The sequence below is a fragment of the Chiloscyllium punctatum genome, chromosome 22, assembly GCF_047496795.1.
Source record: "Chiloscyllium punctatum isolate Juve2018m chromosome 22, sChiPun1.3, whole genome shotgun sequence".
In the NCBI taxonomy this organism is placed as follows: Eukaryota; Metazoa; Chordata; class Chondrichthyes; order Orectolobiformes; family Hemiscylliidae; genus Chiloscyllium; species Chiloscyllium punctatum.
This window is the reverse complement of record NC_092760.1, coordinates 67,030,870-67,052,364: the sequence shown is the minus strand read 5'-3', so window position 1 is coordinate 67,052,364 and position 21,495 is coordinate 67,030,870. Positions and strand designations below refer to the sequence as shown.

General features: G+C 42.7%; 1 protein-coding gene across 1 annotated transcript in view; it reads left to right on the top strand.

Moving 5' to 3' along the window:
• Window positions 1-21,495, top strand: part of LOC140493745 (doublecortin domain-containing protein 1-like) — a 621,788-nt gene that overhangs the window by 430,630 nt on the left and 169,663 nt on the right. The window contains exon 22 of the mRNA XM_072592573.1: window positions 19,728-19,850. Within this exon, the coding sequence (XP_072448674.1) occupies window positions 19,728-19,850 (123 nt within the window). The remainder of the gene's footprint in view (window positions 1-19,727; window positions 19,851-21,495) is intronic.

Here is a 21,495-nt window from a genome sequence, read left to right as displayed (position 1 = left end):
GGACAATTTTGACTTCAGTGACAAGTGGTGGTAAGTACAAAGGATTTGGCATCTTTGGCTAAAATAGTCAGGGATTAACGTGTACATAAAATCAACTATTACTCATATATAGACAATAGGGTTTTTGTTTTCAATTTATTGAGCTGCACAAAGTTCACAATTGAACAGGCCACTGGGGATTCTAAATCACCTAACACTTCCTAATGCCAACATTGAGAGTTCTCCACCTAGGGTATGTGGAATTGTCAAGATCTCAGTATAACGAGTAGATTGAGGCCAAACAGCCGACATCTTGATGCCTCCCACATGGGAGGCATTGAAAAATCCAGTTTGGATGAAAAGTCATTGACCTGATATATTAACTCTTTCTTGGTCTCCACAGATGCTGCCAGACCTGCTGAGTAATTCCAGTATTATCTGTTTCTATTTTGATTCCCAGCTTCCAGCATTTGCTTTTAGTTAGCTTAGTCCTGGGCTGCCAATCCAATATTAGATAGACATTTTCCAGTAATGTGAAGATCACCAATGTAATTAAAGAGCCTTCGGCTGCAAGATGTAACTGCAGTAAAGTTTGACTTCATACATGAACACATTTTGCAGTTATGAAGATTAATTCATTAATGACTATTTGGATATGTCTTTCAAAGACCTGTCACTGACATGATGGGCTGGAGGGTTTTATTCTGTGCTATATGATTCTGTACTTAGACTACCATAGTTCTTTGGAATTGGAAGTCAAAACACAGCCCACTGAAAATCTGAACTTTCTATAAGAAATCCAATGCAAGGTCTTAATGATGGGACAATGCTTGATAAGATTGATTCGTGATTCTTCAGGTCAAATGTCTCCAGAGAAATAGACATTCAATTGAATCAATAAATTATCTTATTATGATATTTTTGAGATACATGGTTGTTTTACAGGCTGGAGGAGGTTAGACAGTGATGTTCACCATGGTTTAGTGCTCGGGCCGCTCTTTATTTTTGATCAATGCATTACTTCACCAAAGGAAAACAATTAACCCATAGAAAGCAACCATCCCACGAAAAGTGACTGCGGGATAGAGTCCCCGGCATGCAAAACAACATTTTTCACTGTGTCTTGTTACATGTGACAATGTGATAAATCAAACTCAAACTCAAGCTTGTTTTTTGGAATACAAAGTAAAGTTTCAAACCTTGCTGATGTGACCACATTTGGAAATGTGGCTCACAGTGAGAATGATAGCAATTGATAGCAAAAGGTTATAAATTCACAGCAACAGCAAGATAGGGGAGAAGTGGCAGATGGAATTTAATGCAGAAAAGTGGGAGTTATTCAAATTTGGAAGCAAAGGGAGAGATAGAGGTTTAACTGCTCGGTTCTAGTGGGTGTTTTGGAGAAATCTAGGTGGGAGGGAAGGGTGATGGGAGAAGAGGAAAATAAATGAGCAATGGGGAGGGAGTGAAGGGTTGATCAGTGGTGGGTGGTTGGGATATGAGGGAAGGGTTGGCTGAGTGAAGGTGGAGAGGAAAGGCATACTGAGTCTTCTTCCACAATGGAATATGAAACGCTTGGCTGACATCTGTGCGAGTACATAAAATGACATTTTTATAAAGTGCTTTCCTGACAGGGGAATGGAATTGAGGCTAAGGTGAGATCAGCCCATGATTGTACTAAATGGTGGAGCAGGCTCAAGAAACTGAATTGCTGACTTCTGTTCCAAATTATTATCTTCTTAAGAATTTATATGCTGTTTATTTATTGCTTTATAAAACACAAGTTAATAATAACATACCAAATGTAACTACGCTGTCTGATTGACATTTTGTTTTTGTTCACATCTGGGGTCACATTATCATTAACCTGAGCAACAAGTTTTCTCACAAATCACTAATGATTGATTCATGGCACATGGTCATCATTTGTTGCCCAACGCCGATTGCATTTTTAAAAATTCACTTGTGGGAAGTGTGTGTCATTGGCCAGGCCAACATTGGTTTCCCATATTGAGTTCATAGATCATAGAATCCCTAGAGTGTAGAAACAGGCCCTTCGGCCCAACAATCCACACTGACTCTCTGCAGAGTATCCCGCCCAGACCCATTCCCCCTATCCTATATGTACCCCTGACTGTTGCACCTAGCCTACACATCCCTGAATACTATGGGCAATTTAGCCTGGCCAATTCACCTAACCTGCACATCTTTGGACTGTGGTAGGAAACCGGAGCACCTGGAGGAAACCCACGCAGACATGGGGAGAATGTGCAAACACTACACAGACAATCACCAGAGGCTGGAATCGAACCTGGGTCCCTGGCGCAGTGAGGCAGCAGTGCTAGGTTACCCTGAGCCACTGTGCCTTCGACAAGATGGTAGTGAGCTACCTTCTGGAAATGCTGTAATCTATGTGCTGTGGGTAGACCCATAATGCCCTGAGGGAGGGAATTCCAGGATTTTGGCCCAGTGACAATGAAGGAATGGCGATATATTTCTAAGTCAGGATGGTAAATGGCTTGGAGTGAAACTTGCAGAAGGTGGGGTTCCCACGTATCATATATTCTTGTCCTTCTGGGTGGAAGTGGTCATGGGTTTGGAAGGTGAAGTCTGAGGAACTTTGGTGAATTTCTGCAGTGCATCTTGTAGATGGTACACACTGCTACTACTGAGTGTTAGTTGTGGGGGGAGTGGATGTTTGTGAATGTGGTGACAATCAAGCAGGCTGCATTGTCCTGGATGGTGTCAAGCTTTCTGAGTGTTGTTGGAGCTGCACACGATCAAGAAAGTGGTGAATATTCCATCACACTCCTGACTTGTGCCTTGCAGATGATGGATAGGATTTCCAGAGTCAGGAGGTGATTTACTTGCTGCAGTATTCCTAGCCTCTGTCTTGCTGTTGGAACCACTGTATTTATGTGGAGTCCAGTTGAGTTTCTGGTCAATGGTAACCCCCAAGGGTGGCACAGTGACTCAGTGGTTAAGACTGCTGCCTCACAACTCAGGGAACTAGGTTTGATTCCAGTCCCGGGTGACTGTCTTTGTGGAGTTTGCACATTCTGCCCGTGTCTGCGTGGGTTTCCTCTGTGTGCTCTGGTTTCCTCCCACAGTCCAAACGATGTGCAGGTTAGATTGATTGGCAATGCTAAATTGCCCAAGATGTCCAGGGATGTACAGTCTAGATGGATTAGCCATGGAAAATACAGGGTTACTAGGAGAGGGTAGGATGCTCTTTGGAGGATCGGTGTGGACTCAATGGGATGAGTAGCCTGCTTCCCCACCAAATGGATTCTATGATTCTATATTCATAGTGCAGGTTCAATGAATGGTAACACCATTGAATGTCAAGGGGCGCTGATTAGATTGTCTCTTACTGAAGATGATTATTGCCTGGCATTTGTGTGGAATAAATGTTACTTGCTATCTGTCAGCCCAAGCCTACCTATTGTCCAGATCTTGTTGCATTTGAACACAGACTGCTTCAGTATCTGAGGAGTCACAAATGTACAATGTTCAGTATCAATCTTCAGCAAACATCCTCATTTATGATGGAGGACAGATCATTGATGAAGCAGCTGAAGCTAGTTGGGCCTAGGACACTACCCTGAGGAATTCCTGCAAAGACGTCCTGGATCTAAGATGACTGACCTCCAACAACCACAACCATCTTCCTATGTGTCAGGTATGAGTCCAACGGCTAGAGAGTTTGCCCCAATATCGACTGATTCCAGCTTTGCGAGGGCTCCTTGATACCACACTCAGTCAAATGTGACCTTGATGTCAAGGGCTGTCACTTTCATCTCACCTCTGGAATTCAGCTCTTTTGAAGCAAGGCTGTAATGGGGTCAGGAGCTGCGAGGTTCTGATGAAATTCAAACTGGTGTCACTGTGCAATTATTGCTGAACATGTGCTGCTTGCATATGTTTACTGATGGGGCCGTAATTGGTCTGGTTGAATTTGTCCTGCTTTCTGTGTACAGGATGTCCCTGCGCAATTTTCCACATTATCAGGTAGATGCCAATGTTGTAACTGTACTGGAACAGCTTAGGATTGGCAAGTGCTGAAGCACAAATCTTCAGTATTGTTGCCAAAATGTTAGAACATAGAATATAGAACATTACAGCACAGTACAGGCCCTTCAGCACTCGATGTTGCACTGACCTATGGAACTAATCTGAAGCCCATCTAACCTATGCTACTCCATCCTTGTCCATATGGTTAAATCAGAGTGGTGCTGGTAAAGCACAGCAGGTCAGGCAGCATCTGAGAAGCAGGAAAATCGACATTTCGGGCAAAAGCCCTTCATCAGGAATACAGCATCTGCAGTCCTCACTTTTGCCTAGTTGATTCCATCATTGTCCATATGCCTATCCAACGACTATTTAAATGCCCTTAAATTTGGCGAGTCTTCTACTGTTGCAGACATTGTGTTCCAGGCCCCTACTACTCTCTGAGTAAAGAAACTACCTCTGATAACAGTCCTATATCAATCATTCCTCAATTAAAGCTATGTCCCCTTGTGCTAGCCATTGCAATTTGAAGAAAAAGACTCTAACTGTCCAACATATCTAACCACCTGATTATCTTATATGTCTCAATTAAGCCACCTCTCAACATTCTTCTCTCTAACAAAAACAGCCTCAGTTCCCTCAGCCTTTCCTCAGAAGATCTTCCCTCCATACCAGGCAACATCCTAGTAAATCCCTTCTGAACCCTTTCTGATGCTTCCACATCCTTCCTATAATACGGTAACCAGAACATATGCACTACTCCAAATGTGGCTGCACCAGAGTGTTGTACAGCTGCAGCATGATCTCATGGTTCTGAAACTCAATCCCTCTACCAATAAACGCCAACACACCATAAAAGCTAACAATCCTATCAACCTGGGGGGAGTGGCAACTTTAAGGATCTATGCACCCAGACACCGAGATCTCTCTGCTTATCTACACTATGAAGAATCTTACCATTAACCCAGTACTCTGCATTCCTGTTGCTCCTTCCAAAGTGAATCATCTCACACTTTTCTGCATTAAACTCCATTTTTCACCTCTCAGCCCAGCTCTACAGCTTATCTATGTCTCTTTGTAACCTACAACAACCTTCAGCACTATCCACAACTCTGCCTACCTTATGTCATAGGCAAAGTTACTAACCCATCCTTCCACGCCTTCATCCAGGTCTTCCATAAAATGACAAACAGCAGCCGACCCAAAACAGATCCTTGCAGTATACCACTAGTAACTGAACTCCAGGATGAGCATTTCCCATCAACCACCACCCTCTGTTTTCTTTCAGCTAGCCAATTCCTGATCCAAACCGCTAAATCACTCTCAATCCCATGCCTCCATATTTTGCGTGTTAGCGTACCATGGGGAACCTTATCAAATGCCTTACTGGAATCCATATACACCACATCAACCAATTTACCCTCATTCCCCTGTTTGGTAACCTCTCAAAGAACTCAATAAGGTTTGTGAGGCACGACCTACCCTTCACAAAACTATGTTGACTATCCCTAACCAATTTATTCCTCTAGAGATATTTATAAATCCTATCTTTTATAACCCTTACCAACACTTTGCCCACAACCGAAGTAACGCTTACAGGTCTATAATTTCCAGGGTTGTCTCCACTCCCCTTCTTAATCAAGAGAACATTTGCTATCAGGCCAAAGGTTTGACAATCGCCTCCCTGGCTTCCCAGAGAATCCTAGAATAAATCTCATCTGGCCCAGGGGACCTACCTATTTTTTACTCTTTCCAGAATTGCTAACAACTCCTCCTTGTGAACCTCAATCCCATCTACTCTAGTAGCTTGTGTATTAGTATTCTCCTCGACCACATTGTCTTTTTCAAGTGTGAATATTGATGAAAAATATTCATTTAGCGCTTCCCCATCTGCTCTGACTCCATGCACACTTCCCACTACTATGCCTGATTGGCCCTAATCTTACTCTAGTCATTCTTTTATTCCTGATATACCGATAGAAAGCCTTAGGGTTTTCCTTGATCCTATCTGGCAACTACTTCTCGTGCCCCTTCTGGCTCTTCTTAGCTCTCTCTCTCTAGTGAGTGGCACGGTGGCACAGTGGTTAGCACTGCTGCCTCACAGCGCCAGAGACTCGGGTTCAATTCCCTCCTCAGGCAACTGTCTGTGTGGAGTTTGCACATTCTCCCCGTGTCTGCATGGGTTTCCGCCGGGTGCTCCGGTTTCCTCCCACAGTCCAAAAAAAATGTGCATGCTAAATTGCCCATAGTGTTAGGTGTAGGGGAATGGATTTGGGTGGGTTGCTCTTCGGAGGGTCGGTGTGGACTTGTTGGGCCGAAGGGCCTGTTTCCACACTGTAAGTAATCTAGTCTTTCCTGGCTAATTTGTAATTCTCAAGCGCCCTAACTGAGCCATCACATCTCATCCTAACATAAGCCTTCTTCTTCTTGACAAGAGATTGAACCTCCTTTGTAAACCATGGCTCCTGCGCTCGACAACTTTCTCCCTGCCTGACACGTATATACTTATCAAGGACCCGCAGTAGCTGTTCCTTGAATAAGCTTCACATTTCAAACCTGCAGTTTCCTTCTCCATCCTATGCAACCTAAATCTTGCTTAATCGCATTGTAATTGCCTTTCCTCAGTTGTAACTCTTGCCCTGTGGTATATACCTATCCCTTTACATCACTAAAGCAAATATAGCCAAATTGTAGTCACTCTCACCGAAGTGCGCACCTACCTCCAAATCTAATACCTGGCCGGGTTCATTACCCAGTCCCAAATCTAATGTGGCCTCGCTCTTTGTTGGCCTGTCGACATCCTGCATCAAGAAATCCTCCTGCACACATTGGACAAAAACTGACCCATCTAAAGTACTTGAACAATAATATTCCCAGTTAATATTTGGGAAGTTAAAGGTCCCCACAACAATTACCCTGTCACTCTCTCTCCTATTGAGGATCATCTTTGCTATCTGATCCTCTACATCTCTGGAACTATTTGGAGGCCAATAGAAACAGGGTATCCTCTCCTTTCCTGTTTCTAACTTCAGCCCATATAACCTCAGTCGATGAGTCCTCAAACATCCTTTATGCAACCATAATACAATCCTTGACTAACAATGCCACAGCACCCCTTCTTTTACCATTTTCTCTGTTCTTACTGAAATATCTAAATCCCAGAACCTGTAATAAACATTCCTGTCCCTGCTCTATCCATATCTCTAAAATGGCCACAATATCAAAATCCCAGGTACCAACCTGTGCTGCAGGTTCACCCACCTTATTCCGGATACTCCTGGTGTTGAAGTAGACTCATTTCAAACCAACTTCTTGCTTGTCGGTGCCTTCTTGCAATCTTGAAATCTTAGTTCTCCCATATACTCGAACTACAATTTTGATTCCATCCCCCTGCTGAATGAGTTTAAACCCATCCGAAGAGCATTAGCAAATTTTTCCCAAGGATATTGGTACCCCTCTGGTTCAGGTGAAGACCATCCTGTTTGTAGAGGTCCCACCTACCCCAGAAAGAGCCCCAATTATCCAGGAATCCAAAACCCTTCCTCCTGAAATCCCTGTAGCTACATGTTCAACTCCTCTCTCTCCATATTCCTTGCCTTGCTAGCATGTGGCATGGGCAACAAACCAGAGATAACAACTCTGTTTGTTCTCGCTCTAAGCTTCCACCCAAGCTCCCTGAATTCCTGCCTTGAATCCCCATCTCTCTTCCTACCTCTATCATTGGTGCCTATGTGAACCATGACTTGGGGCTACTCCAGCACCCTCCCACCGCCCCCACCCAAGGATCCCAAAACCATGATTAGACATCACAAACCCTGGCACCTGGGAGGCAACACACCAACTGTGAATCTCTCTTGTTCCCACAGAACCTCTTATCTGTCCCCCTAACTATGGAGACCCCAATGACTAATGCTCTGCTCCTCTTCCCCCTTCCCTTCTGAGCAACTGGAACAGAGATCTGTACCCCATTGCTTACCCCCTAGAAAGTCATATCCCCAAATAGTATATTTGTTATTGTGGGGATCCCTGCACTGCCTGCTGGTTCCCTTTCTGTCCCCTGATGGCAACCCATCTACCTTCTTCTTTTACCTGTGGTGTGACTACCTCCCTGTAACTCCTCTCAATAGCCCCCTCCGCCTCCCAAATGATCCAAAGTTCATCCAGCTCCAGCTCCAATTTCTTAATGTGGTTTTTGAGGAGCTGGAGTTGGGTACACTTCCCACAGAGGCAGTCAGCAGGGACACTACTCTGCAGGAGAAACATTCAACTGGCCTAACCTCCATTCCCACTGTTCTAAATTACCAATCGGCACACAGAATCTTTTTTTTGGTTAGTGGAGGAGGATGGGTTGGAGACACTGCCTGAGTGGCATTTAGAATAAAGCAACCACCCACACATAAAGCCTTACTTACCCAGCAGTCCCGTGTCCACTCCTGCTCAATGTGCTCTTCGCCTATACATGAGGTAAGCTTTTATATTTTTAAAAATTTATCTTGCCATTGGGCCTCTGGTCCTCGCTGTCATTCCTCCCACTCCAACGCAGCCAAAACAAAGAACGCTGAACTGCTGAAGTAAGCTTTTATTTCTATTAAAATTTACCTTCCCGTCGGGCCTCTGATCCTCGCTTGTTGTCAGGGTCCATAGCCTTTGTGGTATCCAGTGCCTCCAATTGTTCCTTGATATCATGTGGAATGAATTGAATTGGGTGAAGACTAGTAACTGTGATGCTGGGGATCACTGGAGGAGGTGGGAATGGATCATTTAATTCACACTTCTGGCTGGAAATTGCTGCGAATGTTTCAGCCTGATCTTTTGCATGGATGTGCTCAGCTCTTCCATCATGGAGGATGGGGTATTTGTGGAACCTCCTCCTAAAGTGAGTTGTTTAATTGTCCACCACTGTTCAAGACTGGATGTAGATGGACTGCAGAGCTTAGATCTGATCTGTTGGTTGTGGGATCACTTAACTCTGTCTGTCACTTGCTGCTTATGCAATTTGGCACACAAGCAGTCCCATTTGGTGGCTTCACCAGGCTGACACTTCTTCTTCAGGTGTGCCTGGTGCTGTTCCTATCATACCTTGCTGCTCTCTCCATTAAACTTGGGTTGATCCCCTGGCTTGATGGAACTGGTTGAGTGGGGGATATGCCAGCCCATGAGGTTACAGATTGTGCTGAAGTACAATTCTGCTGTTGATGGCCCACGGTGCCTCGTGGGTGCCTAGTCTTGAATAGCTAGATCTGTTGGAAGTCTGGCCCATATTGCTTGGTGGTAGTCTTACACACCACGATGGAGGTTATTCTTAGTGTGAAATTGGTCACTCTTATCAGTACTGTCATGGATAGTTGCATCATCAGCCAGGAGATTGGTAAGGATGAGGTCAAGAACGTTATCCCTCTTGTTGGTTCTCTCACCAGCTGCTGCAGACCCAGTTTAGCAGCTATGTCCTTTAGGACCCAACCAGCTGAATCAGTGGGATCAAACGTAAGACAGTGGCAAATTAAAATGGGGTTACATCAGAAAGTAATTTGTGAAGCAATGCCATAATCCCTTGTTTCACTTTGCATAAAATATATAAGTAAAATCTATATGTAATCGAGCAAGGACATGTTCTGATTAAATTGGACTTCAGTCTGTATTATTATGTAAATTACATTGAACACTAAAGTACAAAGAACAATACAGCACAGGAACAGGCCCTTCGTCTTACCAAGACAGCGCCAACACATGATGCCTTTCTAAACTAAAAACCTTTTGTCTCTACGCAGTCTGTATCCTTTTATTTCCTGCCTATTCATATATGTGTCAAGATGCTTCTTTAACATTGCTATTCAACCTGCCTTTACCACCTCCACTTATCACCCTCAGTGTAAAAAAATTGTCTATCACATCTCTTTTAAACTTACCCCTTTTAACTTAAACCTATGTCCCCTACTTACTGCATTTCTACCCTGGGAAAAAGACTCCATCTATCCATTTTATCCATGCCTCGCATAACTGTAAACTTCTATCAGGTTGCTCCTCACCCTTTGATGTTCAAGGGAAAACAAACCAAGTTTGTCCAAACTCTCCTCATAGCTAATACCCTCCAAACCAGGCAACATCCTTGTATACCATTTCTGTACCCTCTCCAAATCCTCCACATCCTTCTGATGGTTTGACGACCAGAACTGTGCACTGTTCCAAATGTGGCCTAAAGTTTTATACAGTTGCGACTTGACTCGTTAATGATTATTTTTTTTTAGATTAGATTAATTACAGTGTGGAAACAAGCCCTTCGGCCCAACAAGTCCACACTGACCCGCTGAAGCACAACCCACCCAGACCCATTCCCCTATATTTACCCCTTCACCTAACACTACGGGCAATTTAGCATGGCCAATTCACCTGGCCTGCACGTTTTTGGACTGTGGGAGGAAACCGGAGCACCCGGAGAAAACCCATGCAGACACGGGGAGAATGTGCAAACTCCACACAGTCTTTCGCCTGAGGCGGGAATTGTGCCGGGTCTCTGGCACTGTGAGGTAGCAGTGCTAACCACTGTGCTACCCACAAACTCTATGCCTCACCAATGAAGGTAAACATGCCATATGCCTTCTTATCACCTTATCCACTTGTGTTTTCGCTTTCAGGGAACTGTGGACCTGCATGCCTCGATCCCTCTATGTTGATGCAAACTAAGGGTTCTGCCATTTACTGTATCCTTCCCTCCTGCAATAGATGCATAACCTTGCCTTTGTTTGGATTAAAATGCCATTTGCTATTTTTTCACCCCTTTTATACTCTGCAGCAATCGTCCCTGTTATCCACAGGTGCCCCAATCTTTGTGTCGGCTGCAAATCATTTACATATATTACAAACAACAGAGGTCCCCCTCTGATTCCTGTGGAACACCACTAGTTACATATCCCCAGTCAGAAAAACACACTTCCAACATTATTCTCTTTCTTCTATGACTAAGTCAATTCTGTATACATCTTACCAGCTCACTGTGGATCCCATGTGATTTTCTCTTTTGGATCAGTCTGCCATGAGGAATCTTGTCAAAGTCCTTGCTAAAGTCCATATAGACATCTTCCGCCTGCCCTCAATCAGCTTTGTCACTTCATCAAAAAAACTCAATCAAGTTTTTGAGATACTACCTCCCCCATACGGAGCCATGCTGCCTATCGCTAGTAAGTCCATACTTTTCCAAATGTGAGTAAATCCTTTCCATAAGAAGCTTCTCTAATAATTTCCCTACAACTGAGGTAAGGCTCATTGGCCCATTATTTCCTGGATTATCCCTTTGCCCTTCTTAAACAAAGGAACAATGTTGGCAATTCTCCAGTCCGCTGAGACCTCTCCTGTGACTAAAATGATACAAAGGTTTCATTCAAGGCCCCAGCAATTTCCTCATCTGCCTCCCTTAATATTCTGGGATAGAAACCATTAGGTCCTGGGGTCTTGACTACCTTAATGCTTTTCAAAACATGCAACACGTCCTTTTTTCTATTGACAGGCTTGTCCCAAGACTCACCATGTCCTTCTCCTTTGTGACTACCGATGCAAAGTATTCATTAAGATTTCATTCAATTTCTCTGTCTTCACATGAAAATTACATCCTTTGTCCCTCAGTGGACCTATACTTTCCTTACCTACCCTCTTATTCCTTATATATGTATAAAACACCTTGGAATTTTTTAAATACTGTTTACCAAAAACTCCTTTTAGCTCACCTAATTGCTTGTTTGAGTTTTTTTCTGTTATCTTTGTATTATTGATAGCTCTGTCTGTCTTCAGTTTCCTAAACCTTACATATGCCTCCTTTCTTTTTAAATAAGCTCTCAATTTCTCGTCATCCGAGGTTCATGAATCTTGCCATTCCTTATCCTTCATTTTCACAGGAAAGTCCTGAATTCTAATTAATTGGCCTGTAACAGATTTCCACTTGCCAGATGTGGATTTAACCTCAACCAGCTGCTCCAAATCTACATTTGCCAGTACCTACCTAATATTGTAGTAGTTAGCCTTCCCCCAATTTGCATCTTCATCTGAGGACTACTCTTATCCTTATTCACAGGTAACTTAAAACTTACGGAATCATGGTCACTGTTCCCAAATGCTTCCTCACTGAAACTTCAATCACCTGGTCAACTTCATTCCACACTATCAGGTCTAGTATGGTCCCTTCCCTAGTTGGACAGTTTACATATTATTTGCAAAAGACATCCTTGAGAAATGTAACAAACTTCCCTCCATCCAAGCCCCGGCACTAAGCGAGTCCCAGTCAATATATGATTTTTGTCATTTATTGAAATGTTTTGGATGTGGACATAGGAGATATAGTTAGTAGGTTTGCAGGTGACACCAAAATTGGAGGTGTGGTGGACAGCAAAGAACATTATCTCAGATTACAATGGGATCTTGATCAGATGAGCCAATGGGCTGAGCAATGGCAGATGGAGTTTAATTTAGATAAATGTGAAGTGCTGCATTTTGGAAGAAAAAAACTGGGGCAAGACTTGTACACTTAAAGGTAATAAGGTCCTTGGGGTGTGTTGCTGAACAAAGGGACTTGGGAGTGCAGGTTCATAGTTCCTTGAAAGTGGAGTCACAGGTGGATACGATAGTGAAGAAGGCATTTGGTAAGCTTTACTATATCGGTCAGAGCATTGAGTATCGTGGTTTGGAGGTCATGTTGCAGCTGTACAGGACATTGGTTAGGCCACTTATAGGAAGGATGTTGTGAAACTTGAAAGGATTCAGAAAAGACTTACAAGAATGTTGCCAGGGTTGGAGGGTTTGAGCTATAGGGAGAGTCTCTCCTAACAATGGAAACATCTTCCCAACATCCACCCTGTCCAGGCCACTCAGTATTCTGTGATGTTCTCTCTTATCAGTAGCACAACTCCCCCATCTCTTTTACATCCCTCTCTATCTTGCCTATCTAAATCTCAGAACATTAAATAGCCAGTATCATCCCTCTCTCAACCTGGTCTCTGTAATAGCTAGTGTATAATAGTTATATGTACTAATCTGAACTGTAAGTTCATCTGCCTTACCTGTCATTCTCCTCACATCAAAATGATTATACCTCAGACCACCCATCTCTTCCGGTCTGCTCTTATTCTTACAGGAACAGGCCTTTCGGCCCTCCAAGCCTGCGCCGACACATTTTGCCATTCCATACTAAAACTGTCTTCATTTACAGGAACCATATCCCTCTATACCTTTCTATTCATGTATTTGTCCAGGTGCTTCTTGAATGCTGTCTGATTCCACCATCTCCTCTGGCAGTGTGTTCCAGGTACTCACCACCTTTTGTGTGAAAAGCGTGCCTCACACATCTCTTTTAAACATTCCCCGCGCCCCCTCCCCCCCGCGCGCCCTCTGACTCCACACCTTGAACCTGTGTCCCCTCGTAATTGACCCCTGCTTCCTGGGAAAAATTCCCATACTTTCCACTCTATCCATGCCATTCACAATCTTATACACTTCTATCACGTTGCCCCTCAACCTCCTGTGTTCCAGTGAAAACAAACCCAGACTATCCAACCTTTCTACATAGCTAAAATCCCCCATACCAGGCAATATCCTTTTCTGTATCTTCTCCAAAGCATCCACCTCATTCTGGTAGCGTTGGTGATTATTTTCCAGAATTCGATAGATTCAGTATCAGATTGGAGGGTGGCTAATGTTGTACCACTTTTTAAGAAAGCAACAAGAGAGAAAGCAGGAAATTATAGACCAGTTAGTCTGACCTCAGTGGTGGGAAAGATGCTGGAGTCAATTATAAAGGATGAAATTACGACACATCTTGATAGCAGTAAGAGGATAGGTCACAGTCAGTATGGATTTATGAAGGGAAAATCATGCTTGACTAATCTTCTAGAATTTTTTGAGGATGTAACTCTGAAGATGGACAAGGGAGATCCAGTGGATGTAGTGTACCTGGACTTTCAGAAAGCCTTTGATAAAGTCCCACATAGGAGGTTAGTGAGCAAAATTAGGGCGCATGGTATTGGGGGCAAAGTACTGACAGTATATATTAATGATATAGAAGATGGTATTAATAGTAACATTAGCAAATTTGCTGATGATACAAAGCTGGGTGGCAGGGTGAAATGTGAGGAGGATGTTAGGAGATTACAGGGTGATCTGGACAGGTTAGGTGAGTGGACAGATGCATGACAGATCCAGTTTAATGTGGATAAATGTATGGTTATCCACTTTGGTGGCAAGAACAGGAAGGCAGATTACTACCTAAATGGAGTCAAGTTAGGTAAAGGGGTAGTACAAAGAGATCTGGGTGTTCTTGTACACCAGTCAATGAAGGTAAGCATGCAGGTACAGCAGGTAGTGAAGAAAGCTAATAGCATGCTTGCCTTCATAACAAGAGGGATTGAGTATAGAAGTAAAGAGGTTCTTCTGCAGCTGTACAGGGCCCTGGTGAGACCGCACCTGGAATATTGTGTGCAGTTCTGGTCTCCAAATTTGAGGAAAGACATTCTGGCTATTGAGGGAGTGCAGCGTAGGTTCACGAGGTCAATTCCTGGAATGGCGGGACTATCTTATGTTGAAAGATTGGAGTGACTGGGCTTGTATACCCTTGAGTTTAGAAGACTGAGAGGGGATGTGATTGAGACGTATAAGATTATTAAAGGATTGGACACTCTGGAGGCAGGAAACATGTTTCTGCTGAGGGGTGAGTCCCGAACCAGAGGACACAGCTTAAAAATAAGGGGTAGGCCATTTAGGACAGAGATGAGGAGAAACTTCTTCACCCTGAGAGTGGTGGTTGTGTGGAATGCTCTGCCCCAGAAGGCAGTGGAGGCCCAGTATTTGGATTCGTTTAAGAAAGAGTTGGATAGAGCTCTCAAGGATAGTGGAATCAAGGGTTATGGAGATAAGGCAGGAACAGGATACTGATTGAGGATGATCAGCCATGATCATAATGAATGGTGGTGCAGGCTCAAAGGGCAGGATGGCCTACTCCTGCACCTATTGTCTATTGTCTATTGTCTACAAATACCTAACACTCCAGTGAAAACTTGTCCCTCACTTCACTTTAAGGTTTCCCACGCAGGTTAGTACCTTGCATTGGGTTTCTTCTCAGAAAATTTCTGTTATATGGGGAAAGTGTAATGCCAAAAGGACCAGGGAATTCTCAAAGAGCCTGAGGTAAAGTGTGGACATTCACCATTCTGTAAAAAGGTTCAGAAGAAATGTGGGGTAGCTGAACGGGCATCAGAATCACAGAACAGCAACACTAAAGGGAATAGAAGAGGGTTTGGTCATCCAGCATCTCAGATGGAGACCAGAGCTCAGTCAGAAGTCGACAAAGTTAGAACCGCATCACATCGAATTGTAAGTCAAGCACAATAACAGTACAAAATGGTTGGCACCTTATGAAAAGTGGGCGGTGTAAGTTACTGTTTGTTCCCTTTGGGCTGCAATGAGAGGATTAGAGTTTGATGCCCTGTTCAGGGCCAGTTGCAATACTCAGGAGCCCAGTGATTTGGTAATGCTACTGATCTGGCTTCAACTAACACTTCATCAACAGGTCATTCAATGTCCAAAAATGTACATTCAGAAATACGGCCTAGCACAACCATGACTCAACTAATTACCACCCTAAGAGCCTACTCTCAATCATCAGTAAAGTGTTGGAAGGTGTCATCAACAGTGCTATCAAGCAGCACCTGCTCAGCAATAACCAGTGTTGCCCAGTTTGGTTCCTCCAGTGTCACTCAACCCTAACCTCATTTCAACCTTGGTTTAAGTATGGGAAAAAGAGCTGAATCCAGAGGTGAAGTGAGAGTTATGACGCTTGACATCAAGGCTGCATCAACTGAGTGTGGGCATCAAGGAGCCCTAGCAAAACTAGAATCAATGGGTATCAGGGTGCAAACTCTCCTATGGTCAGAGTCACACGAGTCACATAGGTAGATGGTCATTGGATATTGGAGGTCAATTCTCTCAGCTCCAGGACATGTCTGCAGATGTTCCTCAGGGTGGTGTTCTAGACCCAACCACCATTAAACTGCTTCAACTTTTCTTCTAAAAGTAGGGATTTTCACCTATGATTGTACAATGTTTAGCACTATTCGCAACCCTATAAATACTGAACAATCCATGCCCAAATACGGTAAGTCCTGGATAATGTTAAGATCTGGGCTTACAAGTGGCAGGAAATATCCGCACCACAGAAGTGTCAGACAATGACCATCTCCAACAAGAGAGTGTTGCTATTGCCCCTTAAACAGTCAATGGCATTATCATCCTAAAACCTTCAATTTGCTACGGGTTACTTTTGACCAGAAACTGAGCTGAACTAGACATATAAAGACTGTTTTGTAGGAGCAAGACAGAGGCTAGGAATACTGAAGTCAGTAACTGACCTCCTGGCTCCTCAAAGCCTTTCTGCTATCTACAAGGCACAAGTCAGGATTAGCACGTAGAATCCAGCACAGCACAGGCCCTTCAGCCCTTGATGTTGTGCCAACCTGTGAAACCAATATGAAGCCCATCTAACCTACATTATTCCATTATCATCCATATATTTATCTAATGACCGTTTAAACGCCCTTAAAATTGGCGAGTCTACTACTGTTGCAGGCAGGGCATTCCATGCCGCTACTACTCACAAGTAAAGAGCGTACCTCTGACATCTGTTCTATATCTATCACCCCTCAGTTTAAAGCTATGTCCCCGCATGCTAGTCATTGACATCTGAGGAATCTCACTGCCCACCCTATCTAATCCTCTATTAAATCACCTCTTAACCTCCTTCTCACTCATGAAAATACCCTTAGTCTTTCCTCATAAGACCTTCCATCCATACCAAGTGACATCCTGGTAACTTTCCAATGCTTCCACATCCTTCCTATAATGCGGTGACCAGAACTGTGCGCAATACTCCAAGTGAGAGAAAGCTCCCCCCCTTGCCTGAATGAGTCCTGCTCCAACAACACTCTAGACACTTGACACCATCCAGGACAAAGCAAAATAGACCCCAACCTTTCCATGGAGACAACAGGATACTGCTAGTATTGCTGGATTCTTCCATCCTTTAAGCCAGCATCTGGACTGCCCTGTGATCTGTCTGCTGTTCCTGGGCTGGACTGTGCATTTTCACAGAACCATTATTTGCCAAGGCCATAGGGTTGTCTTCTACCTACAGCTGAGGAAATGGATGTTCTCTGGTGCCAGAGAACTGGGAAACTTCTTCCTCTGCCAGTTGTGAGTGTGTCAGTAATGTGCTCACCAAAGCATTTCCAAATCTATTCCAGGTCAAATACCATTGAAATAAAATTTTGAGCTTGTGGAGGGTGCATATGAACACCTTAATGGTACATGCTCTGAGAGTTTCTCCTGAAGTGAAGATCTTAGTGCTAGCTTATTTTTAGCAGAGATTTGTTAGTTGTTACTTGTGCATGAATGAGAGAAGAAATAAATTGTTGAAGCAGAATAAAATCCTGTGCAAATTAAGATTGAGTTAGCACTGGTGGTAATGGAAGACCAAAATCAAGCACAATGTTGGTTGGAAATGGTGGTTTTCTGCAATGAGACAAAGCAAGGGGCTGAATATGATGGAAGAGTTGTTAGTGTTGAAGCAGGAGCATGAGCGTGAGAGATGGTGAAATGTATCCAGTGAGTGAATAGGATGGACAGAGGGCAGATAGGGTTATTAGTTTGAAAGCAAGGTGTGCGAATGGCTGAGTGGACATAATGCATGCAATTATGAGAGTTGCTGTCAGTGTGATAGAATGAGTAATGGCCCTGTTAGAGATGAGTTGAGTTGAGAACAGATAATGGCATTTACCTTTGTGAAGCTGAGAATATATTTATCTAATATTTTCTTTTTGTGTTGCTGTGTGTTTCACTGATCTGGGTTGTTGTCTTGGTCCAGACTGACTGAATCTGGTGGTGTGACCCCTTCGGCAATCAGCACAACAAAGCATTCCTTCCAACCACTGTATCCATGAACATCTCCAAGTCTCAGTCAATAAAACAAGGTGCCAGCTTCCCTTTCCGTGACATGTCCTTAATTATAATTGGCCAATAATGCAGTGTAAGGATAAAGGTTAGGTTCTAGCACATAAAATGGTGTACAGCTGAGTTTTAAATATGGTGGCATCAGTATGAATGCCAGAAGGTCCTAGCACTGGCAAGAACTTGGGCATCCCCTGCTGCCTGATCCCATGAGAAGGGCACCATAGATTTTGAGCACAATTGAGGTGAAGATTGCATAAGAAAAGTTGCTCTGAACCATAATGCACTAAACACCATGAATCTCATGTGACAAAACATTAACTCACAATGGGAAAATGCAGGCTGATGAGTGACCTAGACATAGCCTGTAGTAAGGTTTTCTTTATGTGCTTTGTTTACAGCTTGTACAATGGAGACCTCGTGATGAGCCATATCTGTGTTCTATTTACACTGACTGCCTTTCTCCCCAGCCAGTTTGGCTTTCATTACTATTCCTTCAATCTCACTAACCTATACCTCTATATCAGTCAATTTCATATCCATGCTATGCTATCCCTTTTATTCCATGTGCTTTGTGCAAAACACAAGGTTGAAGCTTTTGCAATGATCTTCGGTTTGAATGATCTATCTTAGTCTCATCCTGATGTCCCCAACAACACATCTGCTAGTCTTCAGCTAATTTGACTCACTCCATATAATATCAACAAATGGATGAATGTACTGGACTAAGCAGAGTCGCTGAACTCTGACAACATCCTAGCAGTAATGCCGAAGACTTCTGCTCCAGAACTAGATGTGCCACTAGTTCTGTGCTATTCTATTACAACTAATATATCAATCCTATTTGAAGTGATAACTTGAACAGATATATTCTATCTGCAAAGGACAAGTTCAATCTTGCTAATTATCACCCCTCAGCCTACTTTCAATCATCAGCAAAGTGCTACAAGGTGTCAGATAAAACAACACTTTGTCAGTAATTATTTGCTCATAAATCAAGTTTGGATTCCACTAGAGGTGGTGTAGCTCCAAACCTCAATGCAGCTTTATCCAAACATGGACAAAAAAAACTTAAGTCAGAGGTGAAGAGGATTACTAAACTTAATTCCAAAAAATATTTGACCAATTGAAATGAAACTGAAATCAATGGGAATCAGACAATGGATTTTTACAACCTGGAATCATGCATAGCATAAAGGAAAATGGTTGTGGTTGTAGATCATCATCTCAGCCCCAGGTAAGCTTGCTATAGGACGGATGTAATTAAACTGGAATGAGTGCAGAAGAAATTTACAGTTTAGGCCAAACCAGTATTTTAATCAAGGTTCATCATAACTTGCTCACCTTGGTACCTGTTGCTTCTGTTATGTAGTAGGCTCATACTTACCTTTTTAATGATTTGGAGATGCTGGTGTTGGACTGGGGTGTACAAAGTTAAAAATCACACAACACCAGGTTATAGTCCAACAGGTTTAATTGGAAGCACACTAGCTTTGTGCTTCCAATTAAACCTGTTGGACTATAACCTGGTGTTGTGTGATTTTTAACTTTGTACCTTTTTAATGAGCTGTATAGAACAAGTAACCTGAGAAGGTGGGAAATAGACAATAGACAATAGGTGCAGGAGTAGGCCATTCTGCCCTTCGAGCCTGCACCACCATTCAATATGATCATGGCTGATCATCCTTAATCAGTATCCTGTTTTTGCCTTATCTCCATAAATATGAGCATCTAATAAATAACTAATTCATTGTTTCTAGATACAATGTTGCAAGGACCAAGATTCGGTGGAGAGGAAGAAGTGAATTGCAGAGAAGCAAAGATATGCAAGCAGATCCTTCAATTAAAGTGCATGAACTTGAATTTAAACAGTTTCTAGAAAGGTAATACTGCATACTTTATAAATTGATAGTAAGAAGATTTCAGATATCCTGCTTGTAAACTGAATGTGTTTACATGAAAAGTTAAAGTTCTACCTTCGCTTACCTTTCCCATTGAAATGCTCCTTATGTGAATTGGATTTAATGTTGTGTGGATTATCTTCTTGATCCAAGTATTAATAATTTTTTGACATTTCTCAAACTGGGCATCTTGCACTGGGTTCTAATATTTGAAATTTTCACTCCAGCTATTTCTGTATTGCAAATTGCTGGCAATGTGAACTGATAAAGGAATAACAAAGACCATGGAATATCTTGGACCTCATTGAATGACAGGCTCCCAAAAAAAAAAGCCATGCCCTTTACCAATTAGATTTAAGGATCAAGAAAGAAACAGGAGAACAATGGAAATGGATTATACTTTAAATATCTTTATAATTAAAGTCATCTCTGAGAACAATCAGAGGAGTGAGACTCCGTGGTTTCAATTATTTCTCCTTCTGTGCTTCCATGTGACCTGTTACGATCACAAACCATTAAATAGGGTCCTTATACTATGAAGTTGCAGCCCTAACATTCTGATAAATTTAATTCATATTTATATGAAACAATTCCAGCAGTTTCTCAACAGTCAAAGACAAATTTGAGGACAAGCCCTGTTTTGTGTGAGGCTAACACTGGAGCAACTCAAATGATCCAGCATCTCTTCCATGCAATAAACTCCTGTCTTTTTTTTAATACACACTAATAACAGAGTGCTCCATTAAACTCGCCATTGTATGTGCAGCAAATTCTGATGCATTATGTCAGATAGTTGCTACAGTTATGAGAGTCATTACTGAGAAAGGATGATGCTACCTGTCAAAGTACACTGCCATAATGAGATTTAATTTCAAACTAAGTAGCAATAGCTGTGCTTGTCTTCTGACATTGAGGTGCCCAGTGCCTCAGCTGGTGATCACCCTAATTTATCTCCACTTTGGATCATCATTCATTCAGCAGCTGAATTTATTTCAAACATTAAATGATTGCCCCGAGGTACTCGAATTACTATACCAAAGCTGTTCTGATGATTTCTGCAATAGACAAAAGCTGATTAGAATGCAAGCACCATGCTGCTATTTTATTGTAACAGAACTGACAAGGTTCTGCTTTTGTTAATTCCATTTGAACAAAGATTAGAAAGAAACAGTTCTGACTCTAAAATAGGTACGGTTGTCATACCCTGCAGAGGTCTGTAGAGCCTTGGAATCCAATGGATATTTCAGGAGTTTGAAATTTTTAAAAACATTTTATGTGGATCTCTGTCCATGTTTTATTGAAAAATCAGCGTTCTCAGTGCAATGTCCCTGACAACAATATATTAGGCAACTGTTCAGTACAAAAGGTTGTGGTCTATACTACAATCAGATGACTGCACTCATTTCTTGCAGAGAATGATGGTAAGAACTAGGTAGTTAAATTATTGGTGTGTTCAGGTAAGGGACAAACTTAGTATAAGTGAACCAGTCTATTCACCCCATCCCAACCTCATTAACCACGTTCCCAAACTCATCTCAACAGGTCTGGTAGCATCTGCGAAGACAAATCAGAGTTAATGTTTTGGGTCCGGTGACCCTTCCTCAAGTACAAGTGCTCCACCTACCTG